General features: G+C 54.6%; 4 protein-coding genes across 4 annotated transcripts; 2 read left to right on the forward strand and 2 right to left on the reverse strand.

The window, feature by feature from the left end:
• Positions 1-2,154: 2,154 nt before the first annotated feature.
• Positions 2,155-2,925, forward strand: BBK36DRAFT_1155518 (hypothetical protein; the record flags this gene model as incomplete). Its single annotated transcript, XM_024893836.1, has 2 exons — positions 2,155-2,282; positions 2,400-2,925. 2 exons carry the CDS (start codon positions 2,155-2,157, stop codon positions 2,923-2,925), a joined length of 654 nt encoding a protein of 217 aa, XP_024754050.1.
• Positions 2,926-4,587: 1,662 nt separating this feature from the next.
• BBK36DRAFT_1175327 (hypothetical protein) lies at positions 4,588-6,330 on the reverse strand (the record flags this gene model as incomplete). Its single annotated transcript, XM_024895966.1, has 4 exons — positions 4,588-4,731; positions 4,785-5,552; positions 5,637-5,939; positions 6,178-6,330. The coding sequence occupies 4 exons, from the start codon at positions 6,328-6,330 to the stop codon at positions 4,588-4,590; spliced, it is 1,368 nt and encodes a 455-aa protein (XP_024754051.1).
• Positions 6,331-7,439: 1,109 nt separating this feature from the next.
• On the forward strand, positions 7,440-8,307 carry BBK36DRAFT_1155520 (RPB5 subunit of DNA-directed RNA polymerase; the record flags this gene model as incomplete). Its single annotated transcript, XM_024893837.1, has 3 exons — positions 7,440-7,532; positions 7,615-7,697; positions 7,782-8,307. 3 exons carry the CDS (start codon positions 7,440-7,442, stop codon positions 8,305-8,307), a joined length of 702 nt encoding a protein of 233 aa, XP_024754052.1.
• A 479-nt stretch (positions 8,308-8,786) lies between these two features.
• BBK36DRAFT_1134044 (GPCR protein, PTH11-type) lies at positions 8,787-11,280 on the reverse strand. The gene is made up of 4 exons (XM_024892180.1): positions 10,539-11,280; positions 9,179-10,462; positions 9,012-9,135; positions 8,787-8,991 (listed from the first exon to the last, which is right to left on the reverse strand). Exons 1-2 carry the CDS (start codon positions 10,871-10,873, stop codon positions 9,262-9,264), a joined length of 1,536 nt encoding a protein of 511 aa, XP_024754053.1. The 5' UTR covers positions 10,874-11,280; the 3' UTR covers positions 8,787-8,991; positions 9,012-9,135; positions 9,179-9,261.
• Positions 11,281-14,668: the final 3,388 nt, after the last annotated feature.

Raw genomic sequence — 14,668 nt, forward strand, 5'->3', positions numbered from 1 at the left:
TGCAAAGACATAAGACGACAGCAGGGAGCAGCACATCACATCATGTCGCAGCTATACCACCAGCTTCCAGCATCGTCTGCGCCCATCGTGACCTCTCGCCCGTTTGCTAGGGCTCCTCTAGCTCCTCGCCAGCCTCGTCAAGCTCAGTCCACAGGATTCGATCCGGCCAACGGCGGGCCTCGTCCATGCATATCCCGCCCCTCGTGATTCGACGGTGCATGGCTCGAGCCCGCTTGCCAATGCAAAAAAGTGCGGTCAATTTCTCTTGCTGCTGCGAAGTACATACAAGTGCTGCAGTATGCTAGTCAGTACATGACAGTAGCACCAGCAGCTGGATTGCTTCGATTTGCTCGCAGGCGGCGGCTTCAAAATATCACCCGCCGCAGGGGACGGACCGGCTGACGGACTACATACTCCCACTCGTTTGCCCGCACTCCCGCAGCAAGCACCTACATGATACATAGCGGTATGCTACAGCACATCAGCACGCTCACAGGCAACAGACAAAAGTAAGAAGGAAAGGAATATGCGAGGGAAGCAAGAGAGATCGGCTAGGGTGAGCCAGAGTAAAGCCGCTGGTACGGAGGCGACGGGGCTGCTGCAGGCAGAATATCGCGTACTTGTACCAGCCAGGTTCTGCCCTCGCTTGGTCCGACCCGATTGGTGAGACGCACGTCGCTCGCCCTTCACTCTATCCTGCCGGCTCCATCCGCCTGCTGAGTTTTCGCTGCATGAGACTGGTCTCCTCACCACGGTCAACAAGTCAGTGCCAGCTCGACCCTTGTGTGTGTGCCGTGTCTCTGCTTTTGTGTGACACCAGCGGGCTCCATTGCTGCACGGACAGCGAGACGCCGGCGGCCACATACATATCCAGACCTGCAAGAGTATCGACCGCCACATTTCTTGATTGCAAAGACGCACGGGGAAGCAGCACGAGGAAGAAAGCACTGCTACCAGGCGACGGGCTGTCAGGGTTGGTCTCGGCCACGGCAAATATCACGCCTCCTCAGGATTGCCACTTGCTGCGCTCGTACAGCTACCGAGACAGGCATCGTTTCATTTTCAACGGTATAGCCATATCTGAACGGACAGCATCAATTACTCCGCCCAACCTGCTCTTTGCGCCTCCTCTCTGTCCATCTCCTCTCTTCATAATCACTCTCTTGTCCTCCCTTCTTCCAAGCCCGCTTGAGACGTCACCTGCTCGGCAGCCTCTCCCTCGCCCTCTCACTTGTTTGGGCACCTGCGGTCTCCGTTGGGCCAGTTCGCTGCTCGTTAGGCTAGCCTGCATAGGCTCCTCGATCCCGCATTCGAGCCACGACAGCTGGCCCCGTCACCCACCTGCCGCCTCCTCATTCGGCCCCAAAAAGCACACGCTCGTCGTCCTGCAGCTGCCCTCTGGGTTTTCCCCACGCTCTGGTTTCTGGTCCCGGACCTTGAGATCTTGTCCCTCCCAAAGGCCCTCCTTCTGGTCCCCTCCGGAAAGCTTCATCCTGGGCCCGACGCCGCCAGACGTGCTGCTTCGTGCTTGTGCTTGTGCTCGCGCGTGTGCTTGCAGGACGCATCCCCAACTCGCCCGCCTTCTCATCTAGCACAGCTGCTGCTCGTGCTGTTGGCATTGCGTCCATTCCCTTTACCGCTTGGCGTGAGCCTATCGCCGCTTCTGCTTGTCTTAACCTTTCCTCACCTGGTCAGTCTCTCTGCTTCTTACTCTCTCCCTCGCACTCTCTGCTGCTCTCGTTCCCCTTCTCTGCTCCTGTCCTCTCCTCTCCTCCTCTTCCGCTCCTCTCTCTCTCTCATGCTCAACCTTCCAATCCGCCCTCTACCACAATTTCCCAGCTTGCCCACTTGCGTCCCTCATGAAGCCCGTTTATGGGCCTGCCAACGGGGGGGAGTGAGGCCTTGCTACTGCGGTTGACGATACCACGTATCTGTGCCCGTCAACAAGCCCACCGTGCCCTTTCTCTTCCGCGTGCCTGAATGCCTTCTGCTTTGTGTAATTACTAGCCCGTATTCTGTTTCCTACCCGTCCTTCCTTGAACACTGGCTTCATTACACCTCAACCTAGACAGCGCCTCTTCACCTGACCCCGGAGACGCAACCTTTGCTAAGATGCACACCAGAGATATTAAGGTGCGCAAGACCGTCATCAGAATGGATCCGGACTGCGCCATATGCCATGCGCCGGCCTCGATGGCCTGTGACTGCGAGGCAAAAGGCCTCGAGGTGGCCGTTAAGCAGGCCGAGGAACGCATGATGCGATCCATATACGGCGACATACGGTTGGTTCTACCTCTTCCCGCGCCTCACTGACATATCTTACTGCTCTGCCATATCCTGCCTTGACCGCCTTTGATGATGCCCGTGGCCCAGCATAAACTGATTCGTCGCATCCATAGTTCGTGGGTAAGGGCCCATGCCCAGGATTATATACTCGAGTATTTCCGTCAACTTGCCGAACGACGAAAGACGGCCCACTCGGCTCATCTCGACCACATCACCGCCCACGCCTTCTATCATTACAACGCGCCGCCACATCCCAACCAGATCGCCGAGGCCCAGGCCACCCTGAAGCGAGGCATCGACGAGGATTGGCAGGCCAGCGTACAACGTTATCCCGAAGTCCTCGAATACTTTTACAGCCTCATCGAGCTCACCCTTCCCGCGGACGACGAGTCTGCCGTGAAGAACCCTCCCTTGACTGCTCCACCTCGGAAGCCGAGTCGTCGGGCCGGCTCCATCAGTGCCAGCGCCGGTTCCGCTCCTCCTCCCGCCATAGCCCCTCCCTCGTCTTTCCACGACCGCGATGCCCTCATGGAGCGCCGGACTCCCGCGCCAGCTACCACACCACGAGACCGAAGGACATTCAGGCCACCGCCTCCCCAGCACCACCCATCTTCGTCTTACTACGCACCGTTTGGATGAGAAAAATACAATGATACCAAAAGAAATAAGCAATATAAGCGGACCATTATCCCCATAACGACACATACTGTCATAGGCACAAGCTGGCTATCGACATGTCATTTCTCTTTCATTCATGTCCTCTGCGTCAAGAGCATCACGACATGTACGATCACTCTAGTTTCATTTGTCTGGAATGGGAATGGCATGATTGCACGGGAAGTCTTGAAATGATGGGATATCTTTCTTACACACACATATATCTTTGGCTACATTTACACGTTATTTTTTGGATACCATTCAGCTTGGCGTATAAAAGATGCATCAAGGAAGCGAATGATTTGTCTCCCCATAGCATTGAGTAGCCATCAATAAGCCTATATAGTGAGCATTCGTGTGTATAACGTGACGCTTTTCTCATGTTTACTAGGACACCCAGTAGCCTTCAAGGCAAGACAAGTCACCAAGGCGTCTATTCATCTTGCTGCCATTTCATCCCTCCTCCTTCCCAGACGACTCATTTAACCATACCCTCACGACGCAAATCATCAGCATCTCCCCATCACGATCGAGTACATACCTAGTAGGTACTTGCGGTGAAGACCTGCATGGGACCTCTTTACCTCGTCATTCATGCGTCGGTCGAGCGGCCGCATGATTCGTACATTAGATACATACGTAGTTCATTTAGCTTCAAATCGGTCTTTTTGGACTCCCTTCCTTCGCTATCAAGTGGGCTTCATTTCAACGAGCAACATGCAATCTGCACTATACATGTCGTTTGTACGATTTCACATGTTTGTGCTTCCCCTAGAAGCGCATACGTACATGCAGATATGCAGCTTCGCATGCAGGCTGTTGAAGAAGCCGGGCCACTGAGAGCCAGGACATTCACCGAGAAATTTCACGCAAAGGCGTTGTTGGTTCTGGGGTATCTGTGGGAGTTGTTCTACAGTATGTGCAGTGGTCCGATAATTGTGCAGAAGGGTTCATCTATATGACGCCAGAGGAACATGTCTAGATAAGGTCAATGCCTGGTAGTCCTTCTTAATGGTAATGGGAGTTGAGATACGTCAAGTCGCAATGCGTGTATTTCGTGCCTAGAAACTCCTTTCTCGATTGCTAGTAGACGTGATATACCAGGGTACAAAAATAGAAACGACAGAAAAGAAAAAGGGTATACACACACCAAAGGCATGTGAGAAGAGGCCCATGTGACAGTAACAGGCGTACCCGAAGACGCGGATTGTTGGTGTGTAACGATATAGGTAACAGGTAGAGGGAGGAGGAAAGAAACCCATTTTGTTGATGATTTTTGCTTGTCCGCCCAGCTCCTTTTTGTCTTTTTTACCCGCCATGTCCCATCCATCCATCCCCCTTTTTCAATTGCTCTCCACCCGCACAAAACAAGTGATAACATAATAAACAATCTTTCCTTTCTTTTTTTGTTCAAAAACTACATCGTCGAAGCTGACCTGGGAGAAGCGCGCGAACTTGTCAGAGAGAAACAGATAATCATGAAGTGGTGTGTGAGAGGAACGAGAGATGGCGGCGCGGTCAGCCTCCACACGATAATCGTAGCTTTTCAAAAAGAAAAGAAGAGTTTAGGAATTAGCATCAGCGGCTGCTGATGCTCTCTTTCCCTCTTTGGGGCTCTGGACCCGGAGGCTGAGAAGTTGTCTACTATGACGACTCCTCCTTTTTGTCCTCGAGAGAGGCCTCCTTGAGTTCGGCGGTCGCTTCCTCAACCTTGTCGCCGTTGGTAGAGTTCTCGCTCTTCTCGTTCTTCTCAAGCTCCTCGAGCTTCTTCTTGGCCTTCTCGATGTTCTGTAAGGAGTTAGTTACTTTCTTTGACAACAAAGAGTGAGATGGGCACTTACACGCTGGGTCTGGGCGGCCTGGTCCTCCTTCCAGTGGGTAAGCTTGGCCTTGACCTTTTCGATCAACTCAGGCTTGTCCTCCTCGCGCATGGGGGGATCAAGAGAGAGGAAGGCGCAGTCTTCAACAACGGATGGGGGGCAGTTGAAGCCCTTCTGGGCACCGCCGGATTTGCCCTTCTTGCCCTTCTTGCCCTTGGACTGAGCAGGGGCGTACTCTTCCTCACGGTCCTCCTTGCGGACAAGCTTGGTACCCTTAAGACCAGACTCGTCAACGGTTCGCTGGGCCTGAGCTGTCAAGCCAGAGTCGGCAAGCAGAGGGGTCTTCTCAGCCTTGAACGAGGGGTCGAGGAAGGCGAGCAGGCTGTTAGCACGGCGGATTTCGTCCAGATAGGCGGGCTCGCTGGCCTCGGCAAGGACACGCTCGGCGTCGGCCTTCTTGCGCTCCTGGACGTAGCGCTCACGCTCCAGGCGCTGGCGCTCACGCTGCTTCTCGCGGGCCTCGCGCTCGTAGGCCTGGTAAGCCTTCTTCTGGCCGTAGTAGTCGTCCTTGAGCTTGCGGATGGCGGCAAACTTCTCCTGCTGCTCGGCCTGCAGCTTGGTGCGCTCGTCGCGGAGGCTGGACAGGTTCTTGTAGGCCTCGTCCTGCTCGGCCTTGATGACGTCGAGCTCGGCCTGGATCTTGTTGTACTGCTCGGACAGGGCCTTCTGCTCGGGGTCCTCCATGGAGTCCTTGATCTCCTTGATCTTGGCGCGGAGGTCGTCGATCTGCTTCTGGGCGTCGTCGAACTGGCCAAAGTTCTTGCGCAGCTTGCGCAGGTTGGAGATGTCGGCCAGGGCCTTCTTCTCGTCGACGAGCTTCATGGTGCCCGAGTTGACCTGCTTGTCGAGGGCCTCAATCTGGCGGTCGACATCCTCGACGCTCTTGAAGGGGACCTTGGCCTTGGCGGCCTTCTGCTCGTTGACACGGCTGCGGAGCTGCTCGTCGAGGCGCTTGATCTGGTCCAGCTTGGAGGTGCGGGCATTCTTGCCACCGGCCTGCTTCTGGCGGATCTCGTTGGCCTGAGCAATGAGCTCCTGGCGGCGCTTCTGGGTAGCGCTGGGCTGGTCCTTGTTCTTGTTCGGGAGAGCAACATCGATCTTGGCCTTGATGGCGTTCTGGTGATGGCCGTTAGCACATGACTGTCTTGAAAAGAGTGCTTCGTTGTTTTCTGTTCCTCTCCTCTTCTATAGAGACACTTTTTGGCATGCATTGCCAGGCATTGCTGCTGTTGTTGGGGAGAGAGCAAGTCGACATGGTGTCTCCCAACAATCGGGAAAAGACTCGGATGGAGAATGGAGGCATTGAAACGCAACAACACCCAAAGAACAGCAGTCACAACGCAACAGAACATACAAACTTGTCCATGGCAGCCTTGTGCTCCTTCTCGGCCTTGGCGAGGGCTTCCTTAAAGGCATTCTCGTCGGGGCGAGTCGGACGAGCCGCAGGCGCAGAAGCAGCAGGGGCGGCATCGGCCGCGGGGGCGGGAGAGGCAGCAGCAGTGGTCATTGTGCCGACAAGAGGGAATGAGCCAAGAGAAATTGCTCAGAAAGAAAGAACAGGCCAAAGGAAGCCGTCACAATCTCCGGCTGGAGAGTGCAAGCAGAAGCGGGAAAGGGAGGAGGGAGAATGGCAAGAAGAGCGCCGTCTACACGAGAAGAGAGAGAAAAAGAAGAAGGGGAAAAAAGCCGAAGCCGCCAGACAACTGCCAAATATTTTGGTGGTGAATCTGGCAGAAAAAATTGCCCTGGGACGCACCAACCTTTATATTGGCAGCCCAGGGCCCACACAAGAATTCAACGGAAAAGCGAGTATGAATTTGAGTTTTGGCGATGCCAGATTGTATGAGGACTGGAAATGGCATTTGAGTCTATTTTCTACGAGGCTGGGCGGTTCTTCTTGAGGATTGTGATGCTGTGGCTTCCACTGAAGGCGGCTGTTGAGGACACTGTGGTGCCTAGCGAGCAACTCTAACAGCCTTAATTAAGGCGGTTTGGTCAATCTCCAGGGCTGTGAGTGGGATTTTTAGCAGTGGCTAGCACGTCTTTGGTTCCTGGGGGGATTGGCGGTGGATAATGGCGGCCAATGGGGGAGAGGTAGCATTTGTTTCGATGCTGCCTCGGTCAATCACGAGGGTTTGCAATTGATTTTATATTCAACTTTTCATCTTGAGTTTGAGACTCGGTCATGGAGCTAACCCACTCAAGGGAAGAATTCAACTTAATTCGTCAACACTCAATACTTGGTAAGGTAGCTCAGTACTTATTACTCACTCATTCTACGGAGTGACTCTTGAAGCTCTGTTGAGTGTCCTCTTCGAGATGCCAATGTCTTATCAGCCAAGTCACATGACCCATCCTTATCAGTTCCCCAAAAGCGGCCCGCCCAACCAGACCAGCCAAAGTTGGCCGCCCCGGAGCCCAGAAAAAAAGAGGCCCAGCCAATGCAAGGCTGCGCGCCAAACAATTTTTTGACGACAGCCCAAACCTCCCCTGCGCAAAGCCGAACTTGAGGAGGACGAGAAGCCGCCCTGCCTACGATTCACGACGCCCGATACATCCTTTTTCATCCGAACCCCTCTTAACGATAAGCGTGATAAACTTAGAGACTCCTCCACGATGATTGACGATCTGCCCAACGATGCCAAGTCCAAGGAGGTGGTGCGGCTCTGGCGCGCGTGGAGGACTGTTCACGAGATGGTTGCGGATCGAGTGCGTTTTCTCCCAGCTTCCATCAGGATTATATCGAGTACTTCTCATTTTGCGACGCTATACTCATTGTTCAAACGTTTAGGAGTACGAGCTTGCCGAAGACGAAGTCAACATCTCCCTCGACCGATTCCGCGACGAGTACTGCCACCCCGACGGCACCGTAAAGTACGCCCCTCCCTCTCCATCAACAACCTCATCACAGCCCAAGCAAGACGGGACAAGAGACTGACAATATGATGCACAAAACAGCCGCGCAAAACTCCAATTCTCCGCCCGCCCAAGCGACTCCATGCTCCGCAAGAACACGCCCCCCGCAACCCCCTCCAACCCGGACCCCGTCCCCGACTGCGGCCCCATCTGGGTCGAGTTCCTCACCGACAAGCAGTTCGGCGTCGGCCAGATCCGCCAGTTTGCAAAGTACACAATCTCCAACAACTACAAGACGGGCATCATGGTCACCCACGTCCCGCTCTCCCCGGCCGCCCGCAAGTCCCTCGCCAGCGTCGAGAACCTCGCCAAGATTGAGTGCTTCCTCGAGGACGACCTGCTCGTCAACATCACCCACCACGAGCTCGTGCCCCGGCACGTCCTGCTGTCTCGCGAGGAAAAGATTGCTCTGCTTAAGAGGTATCGGCTCAAGGAGACGCAGCTGCCGCGCATCCTGCAGAAGGATCCTGTCGCGAGGTATCTGGGGCTCAAGAGGGGGCAGGTTGTCAAGATTATTCGGGTCAGCGAGACGGCGGGCCGGTATGCCAGTTACCGACTTTGCGTCTAATTTCAGCTCTACGAGGCCCTGACATGGGTAGAGGATGCTTTGACGGAGGTTTTGGAGAGGATGCTACTTGAGGATGACAAGATGTTGGTTTCACGTCAAACATCCTGAGAGGCATTTCCGAGAAAGAAAAAGAAAGAAAAAAGAGAAAAACCAAAGCTCGACTTGGAGGAAGAAGGGCAGCAGCGATGGTGATGCTGTTTGTATCTATTGTTTGCATTTGCAGTGTGAAAGCTGGCGTTTATGGGGTCTAATCACTAGAATTACAAGAAACAAATCAATAAATACCTTACCAATATCTTCACACACTCAAAAGGCCGCCATATGAGTATGAATACTCGTGAGTTACGCATACAGCGAGGTCGCGAGAGATCATCACGATTCAATTTCAATGGACATGATACACACTTCATCGTCGTGTCAATTCTCCAACGTATCTAGTATCTACCGCGTATTCCTCATCTCGTCATCATGACCACCCAAGGGTAATGCACCCAAGGCCTCTCTTCTCAACAACAAAACGGTGCTATTCACCGGGGTATATGCAACCAAAGTACCAAAGCGAAAAGAAAAGAAAACAGAGGCAACCTCAAGCTCCATCGCGTCTCGTCGCCTGCCAAGCGCTCGCCTTCTGAGCTGGACATCCAGGAGCCATCAAAACGACGCCATTCCCATCCAGATACTCTACCTGGTACCAAGTAAAATAAGAAGAAAAGAAAACAAGTGTACCATATGTATACGCATATATGACAGAGAAGGGGACCATACTCGGCGCCATGCATGACGGATACGATCTAGAAGGGAAGAAGAATAGAACATATAATGGTAAAACGAGTAAAATATAAGACGAAAAGACGTTCCCCAGAGGAATAAAATACTCGTAACTCCAGTCGTAGATTAATTCGTTAAATCAGAAACGGCAGGTGGGTGCGGCTGCCGTGGGATTCGTCGTCGCTTTCACGATCGTAAGAGGCCGCCAGGGTCCATGAGAACGAGGTTTGAAGTCTCGCCTGGCGACGTGTGGTGCTCCTGATGAGACTGCGGGATGGTCTGCAGCTCGGTTCCCGTCCTCTGCTTGGACCGAACCGATGACTTGGAGTTGAGGGGGGAAAGAAGACCTCCTAGGTCCTGCAGCAGCGCTGTTGAGCCACGCCGAACGCCGCTTGTGCTGGCCTTTCTGGACGCCTGAGGAGGGTTTTGAGAGGTGCTTGCGTCCATGGAAGATGAGGTGTAGCTGCTCCCTCTGCGGTAACTTGCGCTGCTTGTGCCAGCTGAATCCTCGAGAAGACCTCCGACATCGAACAGCGAGAGCTTTCTGGACTCGTGGGGAGATTCGGTCTTGTAGATTAACAGGTCTCCGCTCTCTTGTGCACTCTGCTGTCCGCTTCCGCTTTCATGCGAGCTGTCCTCTTGCTGCTGCCGATCCCACTGCTGCTGCCGGTCATGTCCAACAGAGCGCATCGGCTTGATGGGCGCGTACAGGTCATCAGTGGGTTCCGGTTGCTCTCGCAGCTCAGGCTCAACGGCCAGTCCAAGATCCCTCACTAGGTCTTCATCACTACCCCATTGTCGCTGCATCGTTGGCCTTCGCACGGTGGGGCGTTCGAACGACTCGGCAGCGGTGGACGTTCGCCTAGGCTTCTGTTTCTTGACGCCTCGGTCTCGGACGAACGAACCCAAAACAAGAGCGTTCGCGGACGCAGTGGCGAAGATGAGTTCGACGGACGCGAGAAGCGATCGGTACTGCTGGCGTCCGTGAGCGTCGATGATGAGTGGCACCCGGTAGAGGGTGACGCCGACAACTGATAAGCTGAGAGAGAAGAGGAGCAGAAGCTGGAATTTTCGGACAAGTGGCATGTGGCTCTGGATGATCAGGGGGATGGGGAAAATGACGAGAAGCAGGTCGGTAAGGACGTTGCAGGTGGCCAAGGTGATGAGTTGGACGAAGCCCTGACGACACTGACCGCCGGGGTCAGGCAGGACCTGCCAGTAATGCTTGAAGGGATGACACTCGACGAGATCGCTAATGATGACGGCGATGAAGGTGAGGCCGAGGGCGCATCGGATGGCGATTAACGTGTATCGCTGAGATCGCTGCCATGTCAGGTCGGTGATTCGCGCCAGGAATTCGAGAATGGTGCCTTTGAGAATCCATAGCCTGTTGCCAGTCAGTCAGTAAGCCATTCCGTCAACTCGACACACACAAAGAGTACATGTATTGTGAAGTAACTTACGTCGCTGCATAGAGTATGCGAGCCAGCAGAACAAGCCCGCTGGCCACGGCCTTTTTGTGCAGCTGCTCGGAAGAGAGTGTGATTCCCGTGAAGTCGGAGTTGTTGGTGCCGTGAACGAGGATAAAGTGGACGCAGCCCATGCGCAAGAACAGCGGGATCAGGGCGAGGGCGACGAGCTTGTCTTCATTAAAGAGCTTCTCGGTGCGGATGAAGCGGCCGACGATGCGCAGCAGGATCATGAGGGCACAGAAGATGGTTGCCCACCAGCAGACGAGCAGCGAGGGCTTGTCCTCCGAAAAGGGTCGCAATGACGGCGGCTCAGAGTAGATGGACATGGCGGGCTCTCCGTGTCGTCTGCTCTGAGTTTATTCTTTGCTTCTGTGTTTCGTCTGCTCGTTTGCAAGGGCCCGCGCCCGTCGACCTCCGCAGAGGGCTCGACGAGCGAGGAAGGGCGGATTTCGGGTTCGGAGAGGTTTTCTCCTCGTAAACTTGTTAGAAGTCTCGCGGTGCGGCTGTTTCTGGTGTCGTTGCTACTGTCGAGTCGCGAATGTCCGGGGCGAGCCGGCGCTGAAGAATCGCACACGGCAGGGAGTCGTTGTCCAGTGATACTACCAGGGGCATGAGGCCGCTGATGCGTTTGGTGCTGTAGGCGGGAGAGTCGAGGCGGATAGCGGGATTCGGAGGGGTTGCTGCATGAACGCTGCACGTATAGTGGCCGCAGCGGCGGTTACATCGGGGGGGAGGATCCCAGCAGCGGCGGAAAAAAGGAAAGAGAAGTAAGAAGAAGTATAGACGGGAGACGGGATGGGAGGAGAAGTCAGAGAGCGAAAGAGGAGCAGAGAGAAGAAAAGAAGAGATTGACGAGATTCCCCTTGTCTGGGGGCGGAGGGAAGATCAGACGTAATGGAAGATGCGGAAAGCAGGAGAGTCAAGCCGCGAGAGATAATGAAATGCCAATGTGCATGGATGGCTGTACAAGTGAGTACCTTACGTACGCACAGAGCGAGGGCCAGACCTCGGAGTCAGATGGCGAAAAGGCGCAGCCAAGGTAAGGCAAGACCCAAAGGAGCGCAGGATTTCGATCCATGATAAGCCCAGAGCGGGAGATGGGACCTGAGGACCTGAAAAGGGCTGCGCAGGCCCCGGATAACGGTGGCGCATCGTAACGTGGGCGAGAACGCGAGACGAGGCGAAGGCAACGCCTTGTACCGACCTTCGTACCTGTCCCCGTACCAGTACCTGCTAGTACGAGCAGGCGCTGCTCCCAACTGCCTGGACGACTTCTTAGTGCTTCCAGACCAGCAGAACCACAAGCACTAGGCTTGGACACCCTTGTTGGAGATGCGCCGGCGATGGAGGGATACACAACAAGCACAAGAAGGGTGGCAGTGGCTAGGCCAGTTCCAGGTCGTACCGGTACTGTGGCTTGCGGCCAGGATATTCATGAGATAATTGGTGCCGCGCATCAGTCCACGTTCGCCAATTAGCCGCGACCTGGGCAGGTTCTAGCACTAGAGGCGCAGAAGAGTATTGTCCTGTCGCTGCTCCGTATCTTGGGCCAGGTTCTAGCCTCTGATTGTCGTCGCGATGCCTGTCCGTCTCTGTTGTACATATCTCTCCTTTCTCCTTTGTCTCAGACCCGCCATCTGGTAGACGCAGGAGGTGCTGCTCCGTTGGCACAGGTGAAATGACCCTAGATCAGCGCTTCAATGATGCCAAGACACGGAATACATCCAATGTAGCACACAAAACCACTCAAGAAGCGTGTCTCCCCACCAGCAACTCGTACCTCAAAGGTCACACAAGATCCTTTCGCCTTGGCCCCAGACGCGGACCCGAGGCTCTGATCCCAGGCTGCTATTCTCATGAGATTCTCTCCTGCTGGGCTTGCTGCTAGCAAAGAGCCACTTTAGCTCGTGAGTGGCCACAAGGGCCACGGTTTTCTCGATCCAGTAAACTGGGCAGGGGTTGTGGAGCGCAAGTGGCGCTGCGCCATTCGGATTGGTCTGATTAGAGACAGTGACAGTGAAGAGACACAGGAGATGCACGATTTGCGGCAGCCCCGTCTGGAATCCAACCCTCCTTGTTCCCAGCTGCTGCAAGCCTTCGGCGCCAGAGAAGGACCTGGAACCAAAGAGCGAGAGAAAGGAGGGGGAAGCCTTGTGGTACGACTCCATTTGTCGTTAGTGCAAGCGACTTTCATTTAGGTGCAGTTGTCTATTGACAATGGATGGCTTGATATTGACGACTGATGACTTTGGCGAGGCTCAGTCATTGGACCACTTCGTATCAAATGATAAGCCAGGCAGACAGGCTTATCTCATGCTCCCCAGCCAGAGACCGCCCTGCGACAGATATCATGATTGAAAGGGGGATTTGAGGATAAGAGACGCACACATGCCAGCCCGGAGTCACCTGTCACATTTGCGGAACAAGAAGCCAGCCCCTCGGCCGGAGCTCGGTAAGGCCAAAGGGCAAATTTTTCCTACAAGAGATGGTTAGAAATAGAACAGCTAGGCGTTATTGTAGGAGTAAAGCCATTAAAAGCCACAGAGGCAAGGAAACAAACGGCGACCAGTCGGAGAAGACAATTCGTACTGTACGAGTATTTTGAGAAACGGCGCGAAAGGGCGAGATAACAAACAGCGGGAGCTGCTCATTTGCATATCGCTGCCGCTGCGTTACTGCGAACTGGACGCGTCTAGTCTGCCTGGGCAAGTCGGGATCCGCCGATATCTCTTGAGCAGGCAGGGATCAGTTGCAGTGCTCGTGCGAATGCTACCGAGTGCGGCTGGTGTCGAGATTGTGTTGTTATCAGAGCCTTGGTCGTCATAGTATCACGCACCTCGCATGCTGGCTTCGGTCGCAAAAATGCAGCCAAGTGCGGTTTGGTTTGTCCATTCAGTTTTATAAGGTCTCCAATCCCTCTATGCCGTCTTAGGAGGTACTGCTTCGTACAGCAATACAGCAGTCGTCAATTCAAATGGAAGTGGTCTCACCAGGCTGAGGACCGCTCGCCTCGTGTGTGTCGTCCTTGGTGGGTGGTGTGTGCGAGCCCTCCGCATCCCGACCAGCGCGCTGCAACCCCTCTGAGACACTCGATCTAGAGCTAACCGGGCGAGGCTCAATGTATGGAGTACGCCGATCTTGACGTGCAGGAACCTAGTGCACTAGGTGCAGCCCGCAGAGTGGGCAAGTACCTGCATCTTTCGGCTGATGTTGCAGTACTTGCACGCTTGACCCCCGGTCTCCGAGAGTTCAATTGGCGGCGCATGGCCACGAGGCGAGAAATCCGGGATGCTAGTGGCCTGAGCGGTTGCTTCTTCTTTTCCTAGCTTCAACGTCCTTTGGTGATGACCACAAATTGCTTCGGGGCCGGCAATTGCCCAAGTGCAGTTATGCTGTAAACAGAAGACGATACCGTGATCTGTATTGCAAAGCACCGAATAAACGGAGTGGCACAGTGCATCACAAGTGCGCCGTGTGCGTTCCAATGGGCTCAGCTTCTCGGCCATTTCGAGAGGTCGGCGACACTGTACTCGCCCAAGGTACGCAGGTTCAACAGGGCACAAAGGCGCAGACGGAGCACATGTGCATGCAAACAGTCGAAATTGACGAGCGGTGGGATACTGGTCAACCTGGTGAAGCAGCAGCAGAGCCCCACCGCCAGAGACATTTCGACTGCTGAGGATTGGCTGTCATTCAAAGCGTGCTGGGGCAACGCCTTCTGGGGCTGAAATGGACCCGTTCGGTTCGTCGAGCAAGCAAAAACTTGCAAATGGCATCCAATTTTCAAGGCCGTTCCACAGCGCTGGGAGCAGCCGAGGCCATGGAGCTCCTCTATCATGCACGGAGCAGCATGAGGCTTCGGCCGCTCGAAGTGGGTTCCTGGAAGCTCTCTACCCTCCCCCGCTGGCCCGTCCACGAACCCAACAGCCGGTGCAGGGACAAAATGAGAGGGAAATGGTCTGGTTGGTTGAGATGAGATCGCGATGGGGCCCATGGCCCGGGCCCCTCCCCTCCAAGTGTCGATTCTGCTGGCGCCCAATTGCATGGAAGTCGAGACCGGAACAAGGCAGCTCTATAAAAAGAGACGAAGATATATCAGAATGGGAACAAACAGAGGGACA

This window comes from Trichoderma citrinoviride (genome assembly GCF_003025115.1).
Source record: "Trichoderma citrinoviride strain TUCIM 6016 unplaced genomic scaffold BBK36scaffold_1, whole genome shotgun sequence".
Taxonomy (NCBI): domain Eukaryota; kingdom Fungi; phylum Ascomycota; class Sordariomycetes; order Hypocreales; family Hypocreaceae; genus Trichoderma; species Trichoderma citrinoviride.

What these genes read in the sequence shown, in the direction of transcription:
- BBK36DRAFT_1134044 (XM_024892180.1), bottom strand. Translation starts at nt 10,873, where the DNA reads ATGTCCATCTACTCTGAGCCGCCGTCATTGCGACCCTTTTCGGAGGAC. An exon ending in CGCATACTCTATGCAGCGAC is followed by an intron (nt 10,463 to 10,538) that starts GTAAGTTACTTC and finishes GACTGGCAACAG; the next exon opens with GCTATGGATTCTCAAAGGCA.